We start from the raw sequence: 26,561 nt of genomic DNA, 5'->3' as shown, positions 1-26,561 counted from the left end.
CTGCCAGCATTGATTAATAATTTCTTCTGCTTGTCGTTGCCGAGGCCCAGGAGGGGAGATGGGAAGAAGAGGGGTTTGCAGACAAGTCCCCCAGAAGAATGAGCCCAGTGTTACCCTGGAAGATGGGAGATGGGGTGTCGTTAAAGGGGGTCCTCCATATTGAAAATTTGTTTTAGCCCTCCTTATACTGACCATTTGTAATGATCAGGTATCACCCTTCCCTAAAATATCTCTGTATGGTCAATGATCATGGATTTGCCAACTCAGCCTTTCCCAAAAGGTAATGGCATTGCTAGTTAAAAGGATTCTACCATTAAAATTTATTTTTTTCTCGTTGACACGTAGGAATAGCTTTAAGAAAGGCTGTTCTCCTACCTTTAGATGTCTTCTCCGGGCCGCCGTTCGGTATAAATCCCAGTTTTCGTTGGTATGCAAATGAGTTCTCTCGCAGCACTGGGGGCGGGTCCCAACACTCAAACAGCACTGGGGGCGGGTCCCAGCGCTCAAACAGCACTAGGGGCATCCCCAATGCTGCAAGAGAACTCTCCAGCGCCACTACCATCTTCTTCAGGAAAGGCTTCTTCACGCGTCTTCTTCCGGTGCGGGCAGTCAAACTTCTAGTCCTCGGGCAGAGCCGACTGCACGTGTCCGTGGCCACAAGAAAAATGGCCGCTTACACAGTAAGAGCCCATTTTCTTGTGGCGTGTGGGCATGCGCTGTCGGCTCTGCCCTAGGCCCGAAGCCTAAAAGTTTGACCGCCTGTGCCGGAAGAAGACGCATGAAGAGGCCGTTCCTGAAGAAGATGGAGGCGGCGCTGGAGAGTTCTCTCGCAGCATTGGGGACGCCCTTAGTGCTGCGAGAGAACTCATTTGCATACCAACGAAAACCGGAATTTATACCAAACGGCGGCGCGGAGAAGACATCTAAAGGTAGGAGAAGATTAGGCTTTCTTAAGCTTATTCCTACGTGTCTACGAGAAAAAAATTGATTTTAATGGTAGAATCCCTTTAATCAATTTCCTGATACTCAGCAGGTAACTGAAACAAACTGCCTATAATCCTCTCTGGTTCACATAGTTCACCCAAAGGTATTCACTAGTGCACGCTGCAAGGCAGGATGAACTTGGATGATCGGAATCCAGAACATGGTGTTGGAAAATAAGTAAACTGGCTGGCTAAGGAGCAATCCCAAAACCTAATGGTGGACAGAGAGAGTATCAATAAGCAAGGGACAAAAAGCAGCAGAGTACAAGAATAGCCAAAGTGAAAGCAGTGGGATATCAGAAGTTTGGACTATAATGGAGTCCACAGATCAAGCCACATCAGCAAGTGAGGGAATAACTAAAAGGGCGCAATCCAAAAACCGAGGAATCAACAGAAAGCAGGGAAGGTGCTGGGAGTAACTTCAGAGAACACAGAGACTAGAAAACTAATGTAATCACAGGCTGTTAACCAGGTGTAACTACTCTGCCCCAACCCTTCATCTGTTCGTAAAATACAACCCTGGTTGGCTCTACAACTCGACCCCTGTCTGAACTGACCCTAGGAACTGTTGTTTACATGGTATTCCCAACCTGCAAGCCCTAGCAGCATCAAAACAAAGGTGCAGCACAGGGGCAACAAAGGAAATACGAAGAATCCTACTTCAGCTATGGTAGTTATCACCTAGTGACGAATTTATTGCATTCAGTGTAAGCTGGGAAGCCCCTTTAAGCTTTTTACACCTTAGCTGGATGTATTTTGGAATAGAGACACTTTTGGACACCAGAATCTGCCGTACCGAGGACCCCGGTCAGTGACTATCGGTGCTTATAATTCCGGACTGTAACTTTTCTTTGCCTCCTATAGATTGTGATTTTCCATCCCTTTGAAATAAACAAACCAAAAATCCATTACGAGAAGCAGATTGCGCTGTCCCGCCGCCATACGGGCTAATGACAAAACAATTCTTTTGTGTCTTTTTTTTTTTTTTTTTTTCACCCACCTCTTTATTTTGTCTTCGTCCCCCTCCTCTGCCGTGAATACAGAGCAGTGGACTGAATGAAGCGCGATGCCGGTGAATGGAGGCACTTTGGAGATTTATTGATCAATAAAGCAGGCAATTACAGCTTGTTTAGAGGACTGGGTAGAGCGAGGCCCCTCTTCTTGTCCCTCAGAGCAGCATTGAGCTTCCAATAATGATAACCCTCGTATCTCGCTTGAAACCATAAAAGTCAATAGCAAGATATAGGATTTCAATAAAATTATGACACTAGATAAACTTTACCCCAGGAACAGATTCTCACCAGGGATCGCGCCAAGCTTCACTTAGATTTGTAACTTTAATTTTTCCCTTATTGATTTTGCACGCTTTTCTCCGCTTTGCTGCTAATTAGCCGGATTCTTTAAGCAAAGGAAAGGGAGTCGTGTGTCTCCGAAAGACACTTACACAACAATTAAATACCCCATTGAAGAGCACTCCAGCAGCTGTATATTACCGCAGACCGGCCCACGGAGCGGGAGATGAGATTTCCCTTTGTGGTTGCGTTTCAGGCACATTTTCAAGTGGTTTGATTATTTAGATTGGGCAGAGTGTAACCTTTAATATGGCGTTGGCCTACAGATAATCCCAGGGCTCCCCTTAAAGGCAAAGCGTGTCTAGTTTTTTCCGCTTATGTACTACGAGGAGCGTAATTGAAGTAGCTCAGCAGGAAGTTATATGCAGAGCTGTGCATGGAGTCTAAGAAAAATAATAATTGGAAATAAACAAAAATATTCAGATTTTGGGTGCAAATACAGTTTTTTGCAGGTGGGTTTTGAGGAAGTAGCAGATTTTTTTTCCCCTCCAGTATCATGATCCATTTTCAGGCAGGTTCCGCCTTGCAGAATGAAAATAAGGCAGGAACCCCCCCCCCCCCAAAAAAAAAAAACCTGCAAGAAACGCTAGTGTTTTTTTTCTGACTCCCGTTCATTTTAAGGGCTAGTTCACACGGTCACAGAGGGGGCGGATTATGGCGCGTAATCCATGTCATAATCTGTCCCCTCACAATGGTGGTCTATGTAGACCGCCAGGCTACTTTTTTCCGTGAGCGGCAACATGCGAGCTGCCCTTTCTTCAGGCGGATTCCGCGACTCGTTGAGCCACGGCGTTCTCCTCGCAACAGCAACCTCCGGAGTCAGCCCATTCATTTGAGCCTACTCTGAAGGGGGAAGCCATGACTGTCGGAAGCCGCAACAGTCATGGCAGACGGGTTTTGACCTGAGAGTGACGCAGCTCCCCACCTCACTCTCGGTGCCAAAATCCGCCTTAAGCCCCCCGTGTGAACTTAGCCTTAAGGGTGTCTACAAGGCAGAATCCCGACCTGCGCACAAATCCTAAACGCGTCTTTTGTCCTCTACCTGAAAAAGTCAGCTATAAGAAAAAATTTGCTCATGGCTCCCATTAAATTGAAAGCAAGAGTTGGAAACCATTTTTTGAAAAAATACACTTGTGTGAATAGAGATGGGCGAACCTTCCAAGATTCATTTTGGGTCCAACACGTTCAGATAGAACCAGAAGTGAAATTATTATATTCTCAGATCTCTTCACACCCCAGAATATAAGAGGTGGAGCCCAGGGAGGTGTAAAAAAAATGAAAAACATTTATATCAGATGCTGCATAGAGGCCCAATAGAGTTAATAGTAGGGGAGTATAAATGTTTTTGGCTTTTTATATTATGTTTTGGGATCTATTATTCCAGTCTTGTGACTCCCAAACTGATAAAATATCAAGATCTTTAGAAATTCTTCCAGCTTCGCATCATGATGGTCCCATACGGAACAGAACTTTTCTATAGTCAGTCACTTGTCCGTATATTCAGAATTTTTGACCCCATTGGAATTGTGTTTGTGACCTGTCCATTACCGGAGTCTTGTCACATAAGCATGCAGATTACATGTGTGAGATAATGGGTTTTTCCATTACAGGTTTAGTCTTCTCCAGCTCATCTGTATATAGTAACCCTCCGGCACATTACAGCCCTGTATTCTCTATAGGCTGATCCCCCTCCCCACTCCCACTCCAAAGCCACTTCAATTAAAATACATCTCTGATTCCCGCTCCCTCTCTCATTACACGCTGCCCCCTTCGCTCCCGTTCGTGCTTGCTCATTTTTTGACTTTCCTTGGCTTTCTCCATCTCTTCCTTAATATTGTTCTTCGCATTGTCCTTCACGCTGGGCCTTAAGTGTCACTAGTGATTATTAGATGACTCGATGACCTCAGTAGCGTAAGACAATGTCGTAGAGCAGAGGCCCCGCATGCCTGGAAAGGCAATGGTCAGAGAGGCTCGGTTTTTGGAATTATGGGGATTGTAGTCATATTTTATTAGAATTTAGATTTTTTTTTTCTGCAAATTTTTTAAAATTTTTATTACAATATCCCAATAATCTGGTCTAAAAGTCTCTCACTTCTGCCAAGTCAGTTTTCCCGAGGCTGTGCTGATGAGATCCAATCAGATGGAAATGGCGCTGTCCACAGTTGGGATGATACTGAGTTGGCAAAATCCCACATCATTGCAATAAAGGCTCGTTGGAAAGTCGGGCATGATGTTCAAGGAAGCTTCCCATAGAGGGCAGTGTTTCCCTATTTACATCCTGGGAAACATATTTGCATATTCTTCCCATAATCCCGACACAGTGGAGCGAAAAGGACTTTGTAAGACTCCATACTCCTACAAGATGGTCTCTCCCTAAGGAGTGACAATATCCCTATAATCTATTTTACTAGTAAAAGTCTGGCACTGATCACTGTGTGGTAGTTCTGTGACCCCACCCCCTCCCCCCCAAATTGGTAACACCCAAGAGGAACCGTGCAGCACATAGTTATAAGAGAAGATTCTCTAGGATGATACAAATATTTGCTAAAATGGACATGGCGGGAGTGATGATGATTAGAGATGAGCGAGTACTATTCGAAACGGCCGTTTCGAATAGCACGCACCCATAGGAATAATTGGAAGCGGCCAGCACGCAGACTTTGCTGCCGGACGGCCGCTTAACACCCTGCGTGCCGGCTGAGTCCATTCATTCCTATGGGTGCATGCTATTCGAAACGGGAGTTTCGATTAGTACTTGCTCATCTCTAATGATGATGAATCCTCTTTATAGAGATCCTTTCACCATCTGAACCTAAAAGCGACAATTTATAACTTTTCCTTCACCCCTATCATTGGCGAGCAATTCAATACCATTAATTTCAGCATTCAGTATGCTAATTAGGCTCTCTACTGTCAGGTGGGCGGACCTAGGTTGGTGCAAATGGGCTGTTCTGTGGGCAGATGTGTCATCCTTAGGGTAAGTTCACATGGAGTCTTTTGGTCCGGAAACTGAGGCAGTGGCCGCCTCAGGTTCCGGACCAAAGTACAGGTAGCTGCGACTGGATGCCGGTGCAGTGCACTCCGCTCCGGATTAGGTCCAAATGAATGGGCCTGGTCGGGAGGGAGTGTCTTCAGTGTCTTCACCTGAAAGTATGAGCATCTCGCTTCTTTCTTCGTTTGTTCCGGCTCTCATTGATTTAGATGTGAGCCATCTTTATACCCAGCTTTTTGAGGCGGATACGGCCCTCGTGACTAGATTTACCCAGAGTTCATGCAGTAGACGATGTGAGAACTTTTATGATAGAATTTTAGATAGAAACACTTTTGTAATATCTTTCGAGTAGATCCAGGTGCCGGAGTAATTACTGTCCCTAATGATGATTTGTCTCCCAAATTAGTCTCATAAACGTTATCACCAGCGTTCGCCGCCAATAATAACCTTTTATTCACCCCTAAGCTTCTATGTGCCCACTAGTATCTATTCTCAGAGATGCATAATAGGCCTAATGAAGTTGCTATCTCCACTCACTTCTTTGATTCACATCCAATTCGGAATGTTAAAGGCATGTGTCATCAGAAATTACCTTTTGCCTACAGCAAGTTTTTATGTTAAGCATATATTTATTATATCAGCTTTTTTTTCCCTTCATTTTTACACGTCCTACATTACAACTACCTGGCTAAAACATAAAACTGAAATCTTGCAATTTTCAATCTGTCTACTGAGCCTCAAAATAGGCTGAGACTTCCTGGTCTGTAGAGATCACTTTTATAGGAGTCATCTCATTATCATCTTAGACAGGACTGCAATGGTAGTTAACGCACACACACGCCTATCTATCTATCTATCTATCTATCTATCTATCTATCTATCATCATCTATGTACTATCTATCTTATCCTATCCTACTAATATTATCCTATCCTATTCCTAGATGTTTGTTACTCAGTCACGCAAAAACGACTGAACGGATTAGGATGAAATTTGGCACATAGAGTGTTTGTAACCTGGATTAACACAGCGGCTACTTTTTATCTCAGTAAATGACATGGTTTGACAATTATTATGAATTTATGTTCACATACTATATTACACTGCTCTTGCCAGCAGCTTATCTCAACTAATTGCAGTTTGCTGATAAAGCCAGGTCTGTTATCTTTCTATGTAAACACACAGATAACACAGAGTCCATTGTGTACAAGCATGTGCATATTATCTGATTTGCTCCAAACTCCTATTATTATCTGATGTGCTGTCAAACTCCTTTAATCCAAATTTGCAATTTGCCAATTTTAAACATGCCGGCAAAAAGAAATCTAATTTGTAGCAAAATTCTAAAACAACGAGAGCTGCGAAGGAGGCCAGAGGCTTCTTCTCAAGCTGAGCTCAGGAGGATTGAGCAAGCTAGGCGTCAAGTGGCTCTTAGAGCAGCTGAAACGCTGGAGCAGGTGCATCATCAATGCTAACAACACGCTTATTAAACCCAAAGCAATCTCAATACCAGATAAAGAACAAAGATACCCACAAAAACTCAAAACACCAACTAAGTATCAATGTTTAAATAACACAAAATTTTTTTCTGGTTTTAAATCTAATTTTATTATTACAAAATTTTTTTATTATTATTATATGGCGTCCCAACGAGCTGCTGAGATGCTGGAACCATCACAGGCACGGTGCAAGGAACAAGTTCAATAGCAGGACAGCTTGAGAGCTGCCGAAACGCCAGAGTTGGCGAATCATTGACTATATATTTAATCTCACACAGGCTCAACATTTATATTAGGGGATGGTCACAGTTCCTACTCTTCATAGAGCAGAGGGGAGAGGCTCCTGCTGCAGCCATTTGTACTATTGATGAGCTTTGAAGAGTCACTGAAGAGCTTTAATGTATATGTCTCTTAGCTTTAATTTTTTATAGTAGACTAAATCTGAACAAACAGGAACAGATTTATGGCGGGAATGTTGAGTTATCTTTTATTTTTTTATGCATGATTAGAGTTATATAGTTATGTATACGGGTGACGCATCTCCTTTAATATTTAATTTTATTTTAATATTTAATTTTTAATATCATACTGGTTTCCTGTTAGTTGCCATGCTTCAGAAGGTCATGTATACCTGTGGCCCCTGCTGGATCAGTGTGAGTACACTGAATTCGGCACATATCGTATATACTCGAGTATATGCCGACCACCCCTAATTTTACCACAAAAAACTGGGAAAACTTATTGACTCGAGTATAAGCTGAGGGGGGGAAATGCAGCAGCTACTGGAAAATTTCAAAAATTGAAATGGACGTAGTTTTTGGATGCAGTAGTTTCTGGCTGCTGGGGAAGGGGAGGGGGGTGTTTTGGTTGTCTGTCTGCCCCTTCCCTGAGCTTGAGGACTGGGGTTTATTTCCCCCACTTGGAATTCAGCCTGGCTGAATATAGGGGATCTGCAGATCCCCTATATTCAGTAGACGGTGCACTTATAGACACAGGGATACCTAATGTGTATAATGTGTTTCATAGTAATTTTCTACTTTCCTATGTATTCTAGGGAAAGGAGGGATTTACAACTTTTATTTATTTTATTTTTTTAAAGCTGCTTCCCCCCCCCCCACTATTTTATGGGAGATACTATATATTGCTATTGTGGCTGGTCATAGACACCCCCCCCCCCCACACACACACACACAAAAAAATAATAAATAAACAAAAAAAATTCTTGACTCGAGTATAAGCCAAGGGGGGCTTTTTCAGCACAAAAACTGTGCTGAAAAATACGGCTTATACTCAAGTATATACGGTAGATAGTTCGTAACCTGGATTAACACATCGGCTACCTTTTATCCCGGTAAATGACATGGCTTCACTACTGTTAGGAATTTAAGTTCATATATTATATTACATTGCTCTTGCCAGCAGGACAATCAGCTAATTGGAGTTTGCTGATAAAGCCAGGTCTGTTATTTCTATATGTGAACACACAGATAACCCTCTGTACATTGTGTACAAACATCTGCATATTATCTGATTTGCTCCACATTGGCAGTTTGCTACTTTTAAACATGTCGGGGGAAAAAGAAAATCTAATTTGTTGCAAAATTCTAAATCCACGAGAGCTATGAAGGAAGCCAGAAGTCACAGAGATCTCCTCAAACGGAGCTCAGGGGGATCATCGGCGCCAACAACACGCTCATTATATGATGTCCCAGCGAGCTGCTGAGATGCCGGAACTATCACAGGAACAGTGCGAGGAACAAGGTTAGCGGCAGGACGGCTTGAGAGCTGACGAAACGCTGGAGCAGGCGAAACATCAATGGTATCAATTTGCTGAGTATAGGCGGATCATCAATGCCAACAACATGCAGACGAAGTCGTGGGCAGAGGCTAGTGTATATATGTGTGTGTATGTGTATATATATGAATATGAATGTGTAGTAAATGTGTAGTAGATGAATTTTAACCAATTTCTCATTGCAATGCAAACTACGCCCACTTTTTATGCGAAATTGGAAATACTACCGTGCAAATATGTCAGAGAATTGATGAATATGGAGAGAGTGCACGAAAATTACTTTTTAAATTTTTTTTTTTTTAACAATTTGAGGAATATTCTCCTGTTTTTTATAGTTTGATTTTTTTTTTTTTTTTAATAAACAGAGTGTTATTAAAACTAGGACTGATCTCCGGAGGAGCAGAATTCGCGACCTTGGCCCTGTGGCAGTATATCGTGAATATATGTCATCGCCACCTAGGAACATTCTTCTTCCTGCTACGCCCCGTGTTTGAATGATGGCAGTCCACTTTGTACATTCAGTTTATTTCTATGATGAATTTTCCTTCTCGCCGTTCCCTCTGCCTTGAAGGGGCATTTTTACCGCACAGTAAACAATAACTATTTCTTTTATAGGGACTTGAGACAGCAATAACTAAGAATAAGACTCGGACTAGCTGAGAGCCTCAGGATCTAGGAGATCGGACTCCGCGCTCGGGTCAAGCTTTGTGTAAATGTGACCGCTTGACCCCTGTAGAACAGTAGGGACAATGCCGGCAATGGGGCTGGTGGTTATGAGCATCGCAGGCCATTGACTTTTTACTACAGGCCATGTTCTGTGCACGGCTTGTTAACTTCTGCTCCAATCTCCAAAGTGTCCATTTTCCTTGCCCTTGTTATAAATTATTGGGCAATTACTGCCTGTGTAGCATATAGTAGATGCCGGGGACTGGTGCGGGGATGGCAGTGGGGTCACGTGGATAGTTCTGCTGAGTTTCCCTTACCAGTGGCCTCAGTTTTAAAGGGCAAGTCCATCTGCTGTTCTCCTTGGAGGGTCTTGGTTTATGTGAAATAAATTACAGGGGGCAACACGGTGGTTAGAACTGCAGCCTTGCAGCACTGGTGTCCTGGTTTCGAATCTGGCCAGGAACAACTGTGCAGGCTGTGTGAGCTTAGTCCTCATTTACTAAGTGATTTCCATGGGTCCAGGTGTGGGCAGACGGACCATGCTTTTTTTTTCAAACTCAAAAAATTTTTATTGAGAATTTTCACAAGGAGAAAAGAAAAAACAACCACAAGCTACCGGGCGAACAAACGCCCTGCGAGCAGAAAAGCACACAGTGCAACACAAGATTTAAGCACAGAAAAATAAAAAACAACATAGAAAAAACAATAAGAAGCTTTCAGGAAGACCCGGAAGATCCGGAATAAGGGAGTCGAAAAGCGACAAAGAAGCGAGGGAGGAAAAGAGGAAAGGAGGGGGAAAGAGAAAAAGAGGAAAAAAAAAAGAAAAGGGAGGGGGAGGATGGGAAAAGGGACTTAACAAAGGGGGGAACAGGGTAAGGACGAGTGTGAGCAGTCAGGAAACCAGAAAGAGCACCTCCATTGTCAGGTCAGCCATATCACAGCTAGAGGAAAGGTCTCGGTTGCGACCAGCATCCAGATACCTGAGACGGACAAAAAGAGTATCAATCAGAGGGGTCAGAGCCCAGGAGCGTCCGGTACTCTGCAGACTGTTGAAACACGAACCAGTAGAACCAGGTTCTGGTGTACGCTTCAGTCGTGCCATGCAGGAAAGACGTGAGATTTTCCATGCGCATTATCTCGTTGACCTTCGAAATCCAGAGGGAGAGAGGAGGAGGATCTACTCGCTTCCAAAAATGTGGGATGCAAGCCCGGGCTGCGAGGATTAGGAATCTGAGCAGGGAACGCTTAAAGACTTTTACGGAAGACTCACAATGATTAAGGAGGAACAGGGCAGGGCCCAAATGGTGAGAAGTTTCAGTAAGCTGGAGGATAATCCGCTTGACCCCTTCCCAGAAGGACGACAAGACAGGACAGGACCAAAAAACGTGTAACATGGTGCCGACCCCCTCACCACAGCGCCAACATAGCGGAGAGACCTGAGGAAACATAGCATGGAGTCTCGTAGGGACCCTATACCAACGGGATAAGATTTTATAGCTGGCCTCCTGGTAGCGAGAGCTGATGGAAGCAGTATGAGAAAGGCGAAAAATACGCCTACGCTGTTCCCGAGAGAGGGAAAGGGACAGATCAGATTCCCACTTCAGTAAGAATGGCGGAACCAAGTCCTCCGGAGGTTCTACCAGGATTTGGTAAGTGAGTGAGAGGGAGTGGCGAAGGGGGCCAGCGCCAACACAAATCTTCTCCAAGGGAGTAGGTTCGACACGGAACTCTGCAGGAGCAGGGAGAGAGTGTAAAAAGTGACGAAGTTGCATCTCCCGCCAAGCATCCAAAGGTGGCAGCTCAGGAGGAGCCTGAGCGCTCAGAAGTGTACGGACCATGCTTGAAAACTCAGCACATGTCCTATTCTTGTTCAGTTTTGTGGCCGTGCTTGCAACCCCCGGGGTCGCGGAAGCACGGCGGGTACACTGTCAGCGCACGGATGACACCCATGTCATTCAATCACGTCGTGTGCATGACCCCTAAGTGAAATATTTGCATTTGCAAATGAGCCATATAACCTACGGCTGAATAAGAAACCTGGTGCAGACCTGTCGAAAAGTTTCACACCACCTCCGGGCAATATGGTGGCTCAGTGGTTAGCATTGCAGCCTTGCAAGTTTTGGACCCAGACAGATCACATGCTGTACTGTTGTCATCACTACGAATATATTATTTGAGGTCGGACCCCCCCTTTAAACATACAGTTTAGAGGTCTTGTATTATGTGATCAGATTTCCAGGGCGCTCCGATCCTTCCCTGATCTTCGAGTCCCGTCAGAACTTTGTGACATGTAAATGCTCACGATTTGCTTTCAGAAGCAGCGTCTCTTTATTATTTTACCTCGTACCCGCCGCGGAGATGACAGTCTATCTTGTATTATTAACCAGGACAGTCTCCTCTTTGCTGCCGATTGCATCTGCTTCATGATCCCCCTTGGCTGTGAAAAAAAAAAAAAAGTCCCTGATAAATGATGGAGTGAAATCCAGCGGGGCCCGGGCGATGTATCGGGGAGGGGAACACAATGCCTCCAAAGTGTAAACAAGTTTGATAATGTCACTTATCTGACAGCTTCCTCCGAGCTTAGATCATCCAAGTCATCGCTAACCACAGACAGGCCGAAGCCTTCTCTTGGCAGCCGCTCCGACTTGGCAGCTCGTTGAAAATTCCTTCAACCTTGTTGATGCAGCAGAACCTGTGCAACGTGCCGGGATTTTTTTTCTTTCCTCTTTTTGTAGTAGGAAAGCTAAGCGTCCCATTCATCATGATGATAACTTATTTGGACTCCAGCTGTAGGCTCCTTCCATCCAGCGTTCTGCTAAGATGGTTGATAAGGTCTCGGTGTCACGGCGGCTCTAAGTCGCCGCGCAGGTGCCCGTTTTTCAAAGATTACGTTGCGGAAATCTCATTTGGCAGCGGCCATGATGCAGTGCAGATTAAAAGGAATGCAGGAGACGTTTGGTGGAATTCCAGATCCGCAGCTTTAGCGAATGACAGATTGTAAAGCTAAGTAACGGTAAAATGTTAGTAGGACTCATTTGTTAAATAGGCCCAATCGCGAGCTAATCTATTGCCAGCGTGATATTCGGGAGCTGTAAAACAGGCCGTGTCTGGAGAGAGGCCAGGAAGGATCTCATAATGTAGGACAAGGGCTGCAGGAATAATCGCTCCTGCGCCTACGTTCTCCGGGCTCAGTCCAAGCAGCAACAATACTCAGCGCATTGTGTCTGGGCTAAATCGAAGTGACAGTCTGCGCCGGGCCTGGCAATATCAATGTGTAATATCTGACAATGCAGATTTAAGTGGCTCGGGGAGGGGGCCGTATTGACTGGATATAGTGAGGCAGGAGGCTCTGGTCTCCAAGATGGCCCTGATAAACTTTGCAAAATCGTAGCAAGGTGTCAGTTCTGCAAGGCCGAGAGGGACTTTTCTCGAGTGAGGGGCTGAGCCACCCTGACCCTTCGTTCACATCTGAGATTTGTATTCTGTCCGGGGAAGCCCACATGACCAAATGCATTTGCAAGCGGTGTGCAGTAACAGCACACGGATCCCATAGACTATAATGGGGTCCGTGTGCTTGCCACGCGCTGCCCACACGAATCACAATCTACTTTCCTGTCCGCATTTTCTGTGCAGAGATCTGGCAGCAAGTACCCCAAAAAAGTTAAATCAAGGAAGGATGCTGTATTTTCTTATAGCCATTGCTTTCCCCCCCTCTATAGAAGTCATCTCGTCGTGACCTCATCTAGTCAATCAATCTCTTGTAATTCCTCAACATAAAGCTTTTCCACCAATTAAATAAAACAAAATACTGCAATGTACTATCAGAGCTGCATCATACTGCTCTCTGTGTCAGTCTGTTCTGCATTTCTTGCATTTTGTTCAAAAACCTTAACAGCAATTAATTGACTGTACACTGTATAAATCATCTTCTTTGTACGTTTGATGATATATTTCATGTGTTATCTCTTCTTCTTTTGCATGGTCTTTTCTACAGGAACGGGATGGATTGAAGGCCGTTCTGCAATCCTATGAAAGTGAGCTTAGCCCCTCCGGGCGCACCCCACAGATTAGTCGCCGACTTCGCGAGGCCGAAGAGAATCTGCAGAGAGTTCATGGACACATTGCGGAGATGGAGGTAAGTGCTGCTATGTGGCAGTGGTGCAGGGGCGGCCATGGTGCGGGCTGATCACTGCAGTCATGTTTGGACCTCCACCCGGTGGGCCGCGGTCTCTCACACTCGCCCCTTGTACTGCAGTTCTTTAGCAGTCGCACACGTGTAGTTACATCAGTCTTACGATAACACTCTAAATTGTCAATGTTAAGTCGTCATATCCTCAATGAGCCATGGACGCAGGGGCGTAACGGGAATTATGGGCCCCGTTCGCCAGTGAGAGCACCGACCTATAACTACACAATCCTGCTATTTTCACCCTGGCCACTAAGCCTAATAATATTGTTTCCAGTTTTAGCAGTCACTGCATTGACATCACTGTCAGGATTCCAATATAAGATAACACCTCTATAGATAACACCACTGATCCATCTTTGTATCCACTACTGACAATAGATGTCACAGCTTAGCTCCTCCCCCTCCCTGTACTGAGCATGTCTAGAAAACTCTCCCATAGACCTCAACGCGTCAGCTCCAGACTACTCCGACCTATGACCATGACTGTGCTGTAAAGCAGATCACTGAATGCTGTTAAAGGGGCTGAGAAAATGCTCGGACAAGATGGCCGCCCCCTAAATCCTGTAAAGAAAATAAAATGAAAAAATAAATCTATAAACAGGAAATAAAACAGGTTAGAGAAATGGGATATATCTCACGGATTGGTAATTCCCTTTAATTCAGAATCTTATCTATATAGGACTGACTCGATGGTATACTTCTCCACCACTAGGGGGAGCTCACTGCATCTCGATTTATACATTATGTAACAATTTTATTTTACTATTGAACCCTATTAGAATGTTACTAGAATGTAATTAGAATTACTATGTACATCTGTATGCAGAGAGCTCCCCCTAGTGGCGGCAGCATGTAGTGTAATGAGTGCTGCTCTCAATGCCGAGCCTCCCTAGCACACACTAGTCATTTTGCACAGCGTCATCTCCGTTCTATTACAATAATAATATTTGTCTCCATAATGAAGGGAAAAACTCGGGGAAAGTCGCTGACACATTCCATAGTTTCCAGGATTTTTTTTTCGTGTTTCGGCTTGACGGCGATCACCATATGTAGTCTAATCAGTTCATTACGAAGCTGACAATTTTGGCACATCACTGCCCATATGTTCGCGCTTTGTTTGCCAGATAGACCAAGGGCTAAAATGGAAACCTGTTAACTCCTTGACCAATAATTATCACCTTATCCGAAAAGCAGTCATTCTGCCGGGCAGCCATATTCATCTTGTTTGCACGGATAAGTGTCGAGATGCAGCTATTTACTGAATACATCTTGGACAAGGGCACGCGTGCCACGGAGGCCATATGTGCAGCTGCTAGAGGGCTCGCGGAGAGCGGGGGCATCAGCTGCACTTGTCAACAGTCTTATAAATGTTGTCTTGTACTGAAATGATGGAATGCAAATTAGCTCCATGTTTCAAGGCTCTTTCAGGGGTAGCTACCTATAGGTGGCACTAGAGGGATGGGTTGTTTACTCCTGCAGGGAAGCTAATTTGCATACTATTTCCCAGGGAGCATTGCCTGTAAGAGTATGTTCATACGCTGTAAAATCACCTTCATATCCCGTCCCCGTATATTCCATGGGTGGCAGAGGCTGATGCAGGATGCTGAAGAAATAAGCTTTCTGCTGAATCCTGCTGCAGATTTCAGGGCTGATTTAACCGCAGAGCCCGCGGCGCGAGACTTCTAGCAAGTCAGAGATTTAGCCATTTATCAGAGACAAATCCGTGAGTGAAAGTGGAGAGGAATTTGAGGTATCAGGGCTTTCAGGGCCTCCAGCCTGGCGGTTTCGATCGAAATCTGGCGCATGCGCAGTAGCACTCCCTCCCGCGCCATTTTTGTGCAGAGAACATTGCATAGTTCTCAGGGGAACTGAGCAGTTATCTATACAAAAATGGCGCGGGAGCATGCTCATTAGCACTATGGAAGGAGAGCTACTGCGCATGCGCAAGATTTTGATCAACACCGCCAGGCTGGAGGCGGTGAATTGCATGGAGTAGGTTGTGAACAATCTATGACGCGGAGGGTGCACGGAATGCCCACCGTGCATGGTAGGACTGATTTACATATTCATTTTACGGTAATTCAGAAAAACGGGGGGAGGGGGGGGATTCAGAAACAATTAGCAGCACCTAAATACCTCCATGCAACATTAGACGAGGGCTTACAAGGTGGTTTGAGGGTGCGGGCAAGTGCAACACAAAGTCGCTATCAAATTGAGTAACTGTCGCTGCAAGACTCCATTCACTTACATAAGTAAAGGAGTCACAAGGCTACAAAGCAATCTTTGTTGAGGTGAATAAAGGCCTGTACCGCCTGTACCTCACCAGCGCCTCCCCATCCAGTCGAGCCCTTTTTGGTGGCCATTCTCCCAAACACTGGAAAGAGTAGATTGCATCCAAGGGAATCGCAGTGTCTCCTTTTTCAGCATGAGGGGTTATGGTGGTATTAACAAACCCCTATAGGGGGCGCCATTATAATTTTTGAGGTCCCCTCCACTGTGTCCTTGTTTTTCCTATTACCGAGTTATTCATCAGTGGCCACGACACCTTGCATTTTTGCCTCGATCTCGCAGTGCGGCGTCTTTCTCTTCGTTTTTGATCCTGCTCTTGTTTTTGCGGCTGCCTTTCCCAGCATATGGTCTTGTCTATCAGCGCCGCCTCTATGGGACTTCAGTCCTATTCCTTCTGTGCCAGATAGCTGCCAGTCCGCAGTGCTGGTTTCGTTGTACTGTCACCCATGTCAATGAGTCTGGCAGGGAAGAAAAATAGAACGCTTGACCCCGGCTCCCCTGTGGGTACATAGAGAGCGAAGCATAAAAATAAGACACTTTGTATTGTCAATAGCAGTCACATCAAGCGGACGCCCAGGAAGAGCACCGCCACCCTGGTGATTTATCGCACGATGGCTCTGTCTGGGATGCCCACGTTTTCAGCAGAGGATCTGAAGTGCTCCATATGATCACCTAACCAAGCTAAAGGCTGCATTTGTTCTACTTGTAGTTATTGTCTATTGTTCCCTGTTATCAGCCATTACTAAAGCTTGGCATAAGTTGAGACGGTTATTCCTCTCAACTCCCTCCGTACACATGCATGCTCAGCTTTGCAGAATATGCATGTTCTCTAATAAAGAGGGGGATTATAAGACTCTGCCAAACACCTTTGCAAGTGGTTCAGTGGTCAAGCCTCAAAGAAACAGCATGTGAAGGACGTGACGGGTGGGAATTATAAGCTTTGTCTACTTTGCACAAGAAAACCTGCACCATATTCGTTCTTTTCCATCTTCTAAATGTGTCAATACCGTTAGACACTGGGACACTGGGGAAAATGATTATCCACCCCCATTCTGGGGCACACTTTTGGATTTTTCTGTTCTTCCTGGCACAGACTGTGCATACATATGCCCTAAATGCCGTAGACCATACATTTTGGTGCATATGGAGATAGAAAAGTGTTGATAAATATTGATAACTCTGTATTATATATGTATGCATTACCCTCCATCTGTGTATGGCTCTGATCCAGGGCACAAGTCTATGGGGAATGTGGAGGAGGAGGAGAGCTGATGCAGGTAGTGAGATGGCCGAGAGGTAAGAGACCCCCTGCAATATACAGTGACCAAACTACAGTGTCAGGTGAGTTATCATCCAGCTCTGGTGTGAGATAAAGGACTCACTAGCTGCTGTAGGCAGTCTCGTCTCCTTTATCCTCTTCCTCCATAGACTTTGTTGCAAACTCATTTGTCTGTGAATGGACTTTACCATAGAATTAGTCTCCCCTGCACTATATATATAGTTTAGGTTCCTTTACTGTTTTTATATAAATATTATCTATAAATATCCTTAGTGTCCCAATCACCACTTTGTGTCCTTTATCCCGTTCAAAGAACTTCCAAATCTATGTTTAAAAAAAATGAGCGAACCCCCAGATGTAAAGTGTCCAAGGGTTCATAGAAGTTTCTCATCTATCCCTGAATGTAGATCTTTATACTGAATGTATTATCCTGGCATGAAATACAAACTATTATCAAAACTTCTTCTCTCCGCCTGTCGCTCCAGGACTCTCCACAAGGTGGCAGCAAATGTTGTGTTTACGCAACGTGGCGTTATGGTTTAACCGTTTCAGAGGCGAATGCTTTATTTCATGTCACATCTGTAAATGTGCAGGATCTTACTGTGTCCCGGCGTCTCTGCTGGGCGCACATTGACATTCAGTCTGTAAGGTCTTGATTTTTTGTCGATTTAGTTGGAAAATAATCTCCATGGCATCCGGGATGGAAATCTGCCGGCGGCCCCGAACTAGGAGGACTTGTCAGGAAATGGGCGCATGTACTTGGATCCAGGGGTTGTCCTCCATGGCCTTTATTAGGAGATATCCCCAGAGATTCTTCATTTCTCACCTTACTATACTTGTATATTACATTTTGTTCTAATATTTTCCACCCCCTTGACTATCTTAGCCTTGCTCATTGCTCAGTGATCATATCCCTGCACACCGCGAGATCCACGACATGACCCTGGGGCTTATTATATAGGGCTCTTAGGTCTCACCTGCCCCCTGGGGTCGCAAGCCTAATATGACAGGTTCACCTTAATAAATCGTGCTTGTATACCAGTACAAGATAACTTTGCTCTCCCCATGGACTACGCGGCATGTTCCGTGTGACAGATTAAAATCTTTGCAGCACTCTGCAGTAAAGTGCTCTCCCCGTGCAGTCCTTCCTGCCATACCCACTGCTTAATTGGTTTGCAATGAATGTAACCCCAGTGCATGTGTACTGAATAGGAAGATCACATTGATGTCAAGTGATGACACTTTATACAACACTTCATTATAGGTTGGTGCGGAATTAGCAATAGGACATAAGAATAGGATCCCCACAACCGCTGCAGCGAAATCTCGGTTCCTATCTCAATTTTTAATTGGGTGTTTACAAATCCCTCTCTGCTGTTGTAATTACAAGCGAGCTCCTAAATGATTCTGTGTAATGGGCAGCCATAAATCTCTGCAGCCTCTCCAGTGCCGGGGCCGTGCAGGCGCTGTCAGGCGCTGCCACATAGGAGCATCAGGTGCCATTACCTTTATAGATGGGCCCGGACTGGCTGCCTGGGACAACCTGCTGCGTCTGTGTCCATTACCCCGCTGTGACCGCTCCTTCCCCATCATTGTAATATTAGAATGGAGTGAGATAAAAAGAAAATTTCCTTAAAGATATTTTCCCGTCACAACTTTCTTCCACCTCTCTGGTTATGATGCTGCCCAGGCTTCGCTTGCTTTTGCTTTCTGGTGCCCTGAGATGCCAGCGCGGTAACTGGGCATGTGCAGACATCAGAACTGGAGTGATGTAGTGTTGGTATTTTGAGAGTACATCTTCATTTATCTTATTTTATTCATAATTTCATAATGTAGGTGGAGCAAACAATCTTTGTAATATGATTTGGCCGCTGATCAAATCTGTACAATAGATGTCTATGGAGAGTGGAGACGAGACCTCTTCAAAGCACAGAGACATCTGCACTATAGAGAGACAGCTGAGTTATCGGGAATGAGTATCCAGCCTTCTCCTGAAAGAAACAACTGATTTATTTCTGTAGACTCCTATATCCCTGTCTCTCTCCTTTCCTCTCTTCATAGACTTCATTGTAAACTGACACTGCCTGTGTACGGAGCATGGACCAAAATCACTCAATCACATTAACCATCAATACCTGCGGTCGTAGTTATTGATGGTTAATGTGATTGTGCTGAAACCCAGAAGGGTTGGATCTCTGTCAATGCGTTGGTTGCTATTGCAGCTCCTTGTTGGTTGCAATGTGACGACATTCACTGTCCTTGGACACGTTGTAGTAGCAGGACGACTTTGTGATCCGATGTCGCACTGCTGACCTAAAATAACCGATTCCTGCTGTCACAGTGACAACCTCATAGTATCGGCGTCTTCCTGCTGCCATGTTGCTTTGTGTACCTTGCCATCATGGCTCTGATCTGACGCTCTTGTCTAGCCTTAGCCTTAGGTCCCTGTTTTAATAAAATCGTAAAATTTGCTGATGCCGACACTTTGTCCAATCCCATCCCTTCCTCTTTGTAATTCAGTCTACAGGTTCCTCACGGCCCGGCGGTGAACACAAGACGTAGAGAGTCAACATCAGCACAATAATGTTGCTGAATCTGAGTTTTTTTGTGGCATTGTATATAGCGTGCGCTCAGTTTTTTAGGAGCAGGGTCCGCACTTTGTGCCCTTTTGCACGCTGCGTGCTTCTGTAGGATAAGCCGTTACCTTTGCCTTCATTTTCTACAAGAACGTTCTGTTTGCTGAGATTCCGGCGGGTTCTGCCTTCTCCTCACTTATATTGAGAGATTAGACGTCCCCTGTCATTTATTTGGCGCCGGCTTCAGTCATGCGTAGTGTTGCGTACGTCTTGTATGTGTTGCAGATAACGGGCTTTCTTCTCTTGAACCTGCCGCTTCCACATTCAATCCCATTGTATCCATATTTGAATGGCTACAAGCAATGGTGTATTGTAGCTTAGCATTTCTGCAACCGTGCCGGCCGTAGAGTGGTGTTGCTTCTGATGTCCAGACCTTTGGCTGTTTGGGGGTTAATAGAAAGTGGGATATGGCAGCATTTTTTTTTCTTATGCGCCAGACCCTGGTTGTCTTGTGTTTGGTCGGTTTCCTGCAAAGCCGCTGATTGGCACAAAAGTGAATTGAAATTACACCTGTATTGATCAGCTGATATGGGATCCTGTTACCGTATGGCCGTGTCGGAAAAGATTGCTCCTTTACTCTCCATCGCGCCCTTTACTAATGCAGTAATGCCTCCTGACACGTGGGTGTGATTTATGGGCCTTGCAATGGAGATGTCTGGAGCTAAATGGTAGGGATTGAGTCCTGTAACTGTATTATGCCCACCCTGGAACACAATAAGCCCCAAGTTCTGTGCTTACAGATTAATACATCTTTATAGTGGTCAGAGTGCATTGTTTCTGATACAGAGCTCCAGTTTATATAACATTATTTCATACCTGCAGTCGCCACTAGGGCAAGCTTACTGCATAATAGTTGGACAGTGATGCAGTTGGAGCTCCTTCTAGTGGTGGCTGCAGGCAGACACACTTTTATCTTTTTCTGGCACCTTAGTCTCATTTCATAGAGTAAATGATTCTGGTCCAAAATGTAATGTTCTTTATCTAAAATTGTTGCTGTTTTCTGCTTGGCATACCTCTCTCTAGTTGCTGCCACTAGGTGTCTCCCTTCTAGCTAATTTGCTGTTCAGTCCCTGTTGCTAGGGAAGTTCCTTCCTTAGTTATCTTTAAACCTAGATCAATTACCTAGATCGTTTAACTAAGCATATCTTTATGTATCCTTTAGAAAAGCGATTCTGGGCATATGTGTCATTCCTTGATCCTCGCAGCCATTTTTTAATCTGCTTTTCTCCATATGCAAATCTTCAGGGAGCACAAGGGGTGTTATCCCTGTGCCCCGAGCACGCCCTGCGTCATCAGCTGCCTCCATTTCTCACGGCCCCCTTCTTGAAAGACGATCCCTCCTTCAACATCTCTTCACTGCTTCCACTGAGCCCCAGAAGACTATTAGAGGAAGCCAAGAGAAATCCTCCAAAATCGATAGGAAAATGTCATTGTATTTCACTAAGTAATACCAATCTAATCCAGCAGAAACATAGAGGATCTAGATCTGCATTAGCATCGGCCGCTGCACAGATTTACTTTACAACAGGTAACCCTGACATAAGAAAGTCAATTTGCACTTGATAAAGGGCTTGGTAGCAGCCCGAAACGCGTTGTGCCCTACTGTTTAATATCCATTTCAATAAAAGGTTCTTCGACCGAATTCTTGACCTGTGTCTCAGTTTTGTAACCAGGGAGCGTGGATCTTCTGCTACAGACCTCTGTTCTCCAGAGCAGCTTGTCATGTAGAGCGCGATTAAAATCTTGCGCATGCGCTCTATGTGATTAGCTGGTAAGAAAACTGGTCTAGTTCATAATTGACTGAGAGGGTCAAGGGCTCCCTTTAAAAGCAAGATGGATTCACAGTCGGTGAAGGAAGGAGGGCCTGGGCTCTTTACATAGTGAATGGAGAGGGAAGGGGCTGGACATGACTCGGCTTTCTCTGTACACCGCAGAGAAAAGATTCTGCATGTCACAGCAGACAATGTAAAAAAATAAAAATCCTACTAATATTATATATGTGAGAGTTTGTGTGTTTGGATGTTTGTGGGTTTGTGTGTTTGGATGTTTGTTCCTCAATCATCCCAGGCCCTTCAGTCGCTCACCCGGTTGGTTGGCGCTTCTGTATGGGCGGAGCTAACGGACTGCCAGCGAGCAGAACAACATGGCGTCGATACGCGCTCTGGCCCGTATGGAACAAGCGGCCGTACTGTGGGGCAGCGAGATGTGCATTGGCTGTCCCGCCTGTGTTCGCTCGCTGCAGGATCCAAGTACTCTGCCGCAGCCGGGGAGGGGATCGCCTTTACTGTTATCTGGAACGCCTGTGCTGTCCCGCACCCACTGCGGCCTAGGGAGCCTGCATGTCACTCGGGGATGCAGCGGTTGCACACAGTGTTGTGGAACAAGCTCTGGTGAGTACGCTGTATCATTCGGCTGCTGCACAGTGCATGTGATTTTAGGGGACTTAGGGGAGTTTGCGGAATGGGCCCAGCTAAGGAGAGGGGGGTTGGGGGTGCCGGTCAGGTGGGGGAGAGGGGATCCGCAGGAAAAATGAGGCTGGGGAAGTAGGCCTGGGGGCCGCGGGAGGGAGAGGGAGGCCGGGGGTGTCGCGGCGGGAAGGGGCATGAGCGCCAGGTGGCAGGGGAGGCGCCACGAGCAGCCGGGAGGTATACCGCGTGAACTGGTGAAGAGCAAAGGGGGCAGGAACGCGCAGGAGTGGACGTGGCGGCACACGGCGGGTCACGACCAACGCCGAATACCTACATATCAGCGGCTCAGTGCCCATGCCAACCCGCAGACGAAGTCATGGGCAAATGCTAGTCTACTATATACTTGTATCTACGGTACTTAAGGTGTAAAAAGGCGCACGTTCCTTTAAAAAATGAGCAGATTTTACTCCCCCATACAGAGTAAGACTGACACGTTTGCTAATGTTTTTGGAAGAAAGGAGCCATGTTTTTTTTTATTTTTTTTTTGTATAACCCTCCTGTAAGTGTTCTGTTCATCTACAACCCCCCCCCCCCCTTTGCTTTGCTCTTGGAAACCTTGAGTCTTTCTTGGTGACCCTTAACATCTTCCAAACTTTCTAAGTAGTTCACCCTTCCATTGCTGATCATGTAATTATGGGAACTCGCCATCGGATTGCTGCAGGGGCAGAGATAAAGAGAGATAGACGTCCCAGATGGGGCGACCTGTGTAACGAAGCTTCCACGTCTTACAGAATTGCCGTCACTTTCATCAAATACCTGTCATTTGTGCTCCGGAATCGGAGGTTGTTTCCATTGAAGTCGTTTTTTTAATTGCCGCCATTGAACGCGACTCGGTCTCTTGTATTTAACCTCCATTTCTAAAATCACTTATCTGTTTCCTTGTTTGCCAGGTAGCTGAAGCCTAATGTCACTATATACTTGTTACTAATGAGATTAAGAAAAATAGATTAGATCTGCAAATAAGTAAGTAAAGGCTTCTCCGCTCCGCGGCTCTTCTCTAATTGTTGTTTGAACATCTGCTTAAATGGCCAAGAACTCAGCACTAGTTGCTCAGTTAATGAGACCTGCCCATGTCACGTCGCTTCTCTGGGAGAACTATTACAATTTTTTACTTTTACATTGACATCTTCGTCTTCCATCAAAGGCAGACGCTCAGACAAGTTACTGCCATCGAAAACTTTTTTTTTTCTTCTCCATTCGCATCTAAAGCTGCGTTTAGCGTCTTAACAACTAGTTCATCCTCTTTTGGGATGGCGGTGCACTGTGCGAGCTCAGATCTATAACATCTGACAGCAGAATGGAGCAGAATTTTGAAGGGAGGGTCAAATCAAAAGCCAGAATTTAATTTGGATAAGTTTTGAGTTGCATCCAAAGACACAACTTCTCTGCTTGCTGAATAAGTGGCCATTTTCTTGTGGCCACTGGCATGTGCAGTCGGCTCCGCCCAAGGCCTAGAAGATTGAAACCCAGGACAGAAGAAGACACAGGGAGAGGGCGTTCCAGAAGAAGATGGATGCGTCGCTTTGGAGTTCTCTCGCAGCATTGGGGACGCCCCCAGTGCTGCGAGAGAACTGATTTGCATACCAAAGAATTCCCGGATTTCTACCGAACGGAGGCGCAGAGAAGACGTCTAAAGGTAGGAAAATAATAGCTTTTCTTAAGGCTATTTCTACGTGTTAGTCAGAAAAAAAAAGGGTATCCAATGATAGGATCCCTTTAAGTTTTCAGTAGGGTGAGGAGGCGGAAAGTGCCCATACATATTCAATAGATGTTGGATGAACTCTTCTTCGACCGTCAACTCTTCCTGTCTGGGAATAGTCAGCTGAGAGTGCATGTGTTCCCAGTAGGGAGAAAGGAGTAAGCTGCTTCCAGGCATCTCTGGTGGGAGCTTATTCCCCCCCAAACAAAAGTGTTGGGCATTAAAATTCAGTTTGTCAAGGCATGCCGTCTTCCTTCATCCCCAGTTGGGGGAGCTTTGGAAGATCCTCCATTCTACTCATAAGCCAATCCCACCCATATCTCAAAGTTTGACCAACTTTTCTCATGTGCATTGGAGTCTCAAGGGTAGAGGCCTGGATGGAGATCAGTCCTGGTAGTGGTTAAACCCGTCTGGTACGATGTCTACTTTGGAGCGATAACCCTTTTAGCCCAATGGATGCAACTCGTCTCGGCATGTTTGTTTCTTCAAGGTGTACTACACGTTCCTCATTCTTCTCGCATTTTGCAAGTTCCGTATAGGCCAGTGTCTCCATCCAGGGTGTCCCAGTTGGATTCCTTGAGAGAGTTCAACTGCAGGATATGAAAATTTCAGAACATGATGTAGATACCATAGAGACCTGCCATTGACTGCTATGTGGTCATTGGAAAGAGAAGGCCGATCCCATCAGTCCTTAGGGGTTATCACATGCTGATGCCCATCGTAGGTGGTGTATTGATGCTCCTTGTTCGGTATTCTTCTTCTAAGGACAGGGGTCAGCAACCATCGGCACTCCGGACGTTGTAAAACTGCAACTCCCAACGTGGTCCATTCACTTCCATGGGAGTTACCCTATTGATGATACCATTTACTTAGTGAACAAGACATTGGTAATTTTAGGAGATGTCACGTGTTGATGCCACCACCTCAATCGTAAGATATGTAGATGTGTCTCATGTTCTTCTATTAATCTAACCGCTATATTCTCCGGTGTCGTTGCAAGTCTCCGAGACGTAACTGCGAATTTCTTACCATCCGTCCTTTCCTTCCTCCAGTCGCCTCATTTACACTAAAGCTCCGGCGAAAATTCTCCCATCATATCTGTTAAATTACTGAACGTGATTTATAAGGGAATTATGTAGGCAGTTACCAATTGCGCGGCGGCTTACAAATGCTGCGTTATTAAAATCGGGCCGCGTAATATCACCTAAGGTAGTCACAACCATTTTAAAGCATATTAAAAAGCTCTCCAAAACGAAATGTTAAATGAAACCCTGATGTGCCGGCCTTCCAGTTTTATTTTCTAATTCATCTGACATTTCAGTCCACGCTTTTAAAGGCGCAAATGGCGCCGTCCTTCCGGTAATTTCACAAATGGATAATTTGGGGGTTGTTTGCTCGCAGTTTGTCATTGGAGAGTCAGAACGACCGGGAGCTTTTTTTTGGGGGGGTTTGTGCTAAAAGTTTGCTGGATGAGTATTATATGGCCAAAAGTATGTGGACCCCTGTAAGGGTGTTTAATCCACACCCATTGTGTAGACGTGTAACATCGAGCGCACGACCATTGGGAGTAGTATAGGTTATATGGAAGAGGGGTTATCCCGTTGTGTGCACTTATCCCCTATTCACATATAGGTAAGAAGAGTCTGATCTTGACCGTCACACCCTGGAAAACTGGAGCCCCCCAACCTTCGCTAAGGGTCTTGTGAAATGGAACAGTGGTGTAGGGGCATGGCCTCTCCATTGACTTCTACGGGTCATAGTTGTCCCTGCAGTCCCATTGAAGTGAATGGAGCAGTGGTCAGGCAGGCACATCACCTGTCCACTCACATAGAGAAATGGTCAGGCATAGACGCCACCCCACCATTCACCTGGGGCACTCCGGAGACCTAGTGAGTCCCTGGAGTCTGTGGATAGGGGATAAGTCTGTTGTAGATAATCTCTTTAGTCTCGTGATGGAGTATCACTAGGTTGTGCCATCACTTAATTTTCTTTGGGGTTTAACTTCCTCGGCCCCCTCACTCGTGATCAGGGTTTCCCACTTCCCTGCACAGTCAGGGACCTGAGAGTGTTGCAGTCCCTGGAAAGCTTAGAACGGGGACCCTGCTCTAAGCCAACACTGTGGCCCCTTCATTCTCCATTTTTTTGGAATTCCCAGAAGTCGAACCCTGCACTCATAAAGTCTATCCCATTACCCTTTTCCACAGACCTAAAATTTCCTACTAATCTGTATTATTGTACTTAAATCAACCCCCTCTGCTTCCTCTTTCATACTGGTCTCCGACTGTGTCAGTCTTAACTGCAGTCTTTGCATTCCACTCCCTCAATGGAAAAATTTGCTGCATTGAAATAGGAGGACATTGGTAACATGACGGTGTGTTTTATGTTAAAATGGATGTTTTTGCATCAGATTGTCCCCCGTAGTGGTAGCTTCTTCTCTCTCTATGGGGTAAAAGTTGGTTGTAAAAAAAAATGCATTTCCTAATGTTACATTTTCCCAACTAAACTTTGTATAAAACTGTCTGATTAGTTTCTATGCAGCGAATACCTTGAAGTTTATTCAGCGCTGACTTATTTTACCTTTAAGCTGCAGATGCTCCGCAATAATAACATTTTCATGTGCAAATATTAGTTTCAGATTTGTGCGGCTGTTGAAGAGAATAATAGATCCTTAGGAAACGTCTCGCTTTACACGCCAGCCCTGTTTTTTGAGGGTTT

At 45.2% G+C, this 26,561-nt stretch overlaps 1 protein-coding gene across 1 annotated transcript in view; it reads left to right on the top strand.

Annotated features, from left to right (window-relative positions):
• MAD1L1 (mitotic arrest deficient 1 like 1) overlaps positions 1-26,561 on the top strand; it is a 428,393-nt gene that overhangs the window by 135,806 nt on the left and 266,026 nt on the right. Inside the window, exon 12 of the mRNA XM_075284203.1 lies at positions 13,281-13,421. Within this exon, the coding sequence (XP_075140304.1) occupies positions 13,281-13,421 (141 nt within the window). The remainder of the gene's footprint in view (positions 1-13,280; positions 13,422-26,561) is intronic.

The sequence above is a fragment of the Leptodactylus fuscus genome, chromosome 8 (assembly GCF_031893055.1).
Source record: "Leptodactylus fuscus isolate aLepFus1 chromosome 8, aLepFus1.hap2, whole genome shotgun sequence".
Taxonomy (NCBI): domain Eukaryota; kingdom Metazoa; phylum Chordata; class Amphibia; order Anura; family Leptodactylidae; genus Leptodactylus; species Leptodactylus fuscus.
The sequence above is the reverse complement of the archived record's forward strand: the minus strand, read 5'-3'. Positions and strand labels throughout refer to the sequence as shown.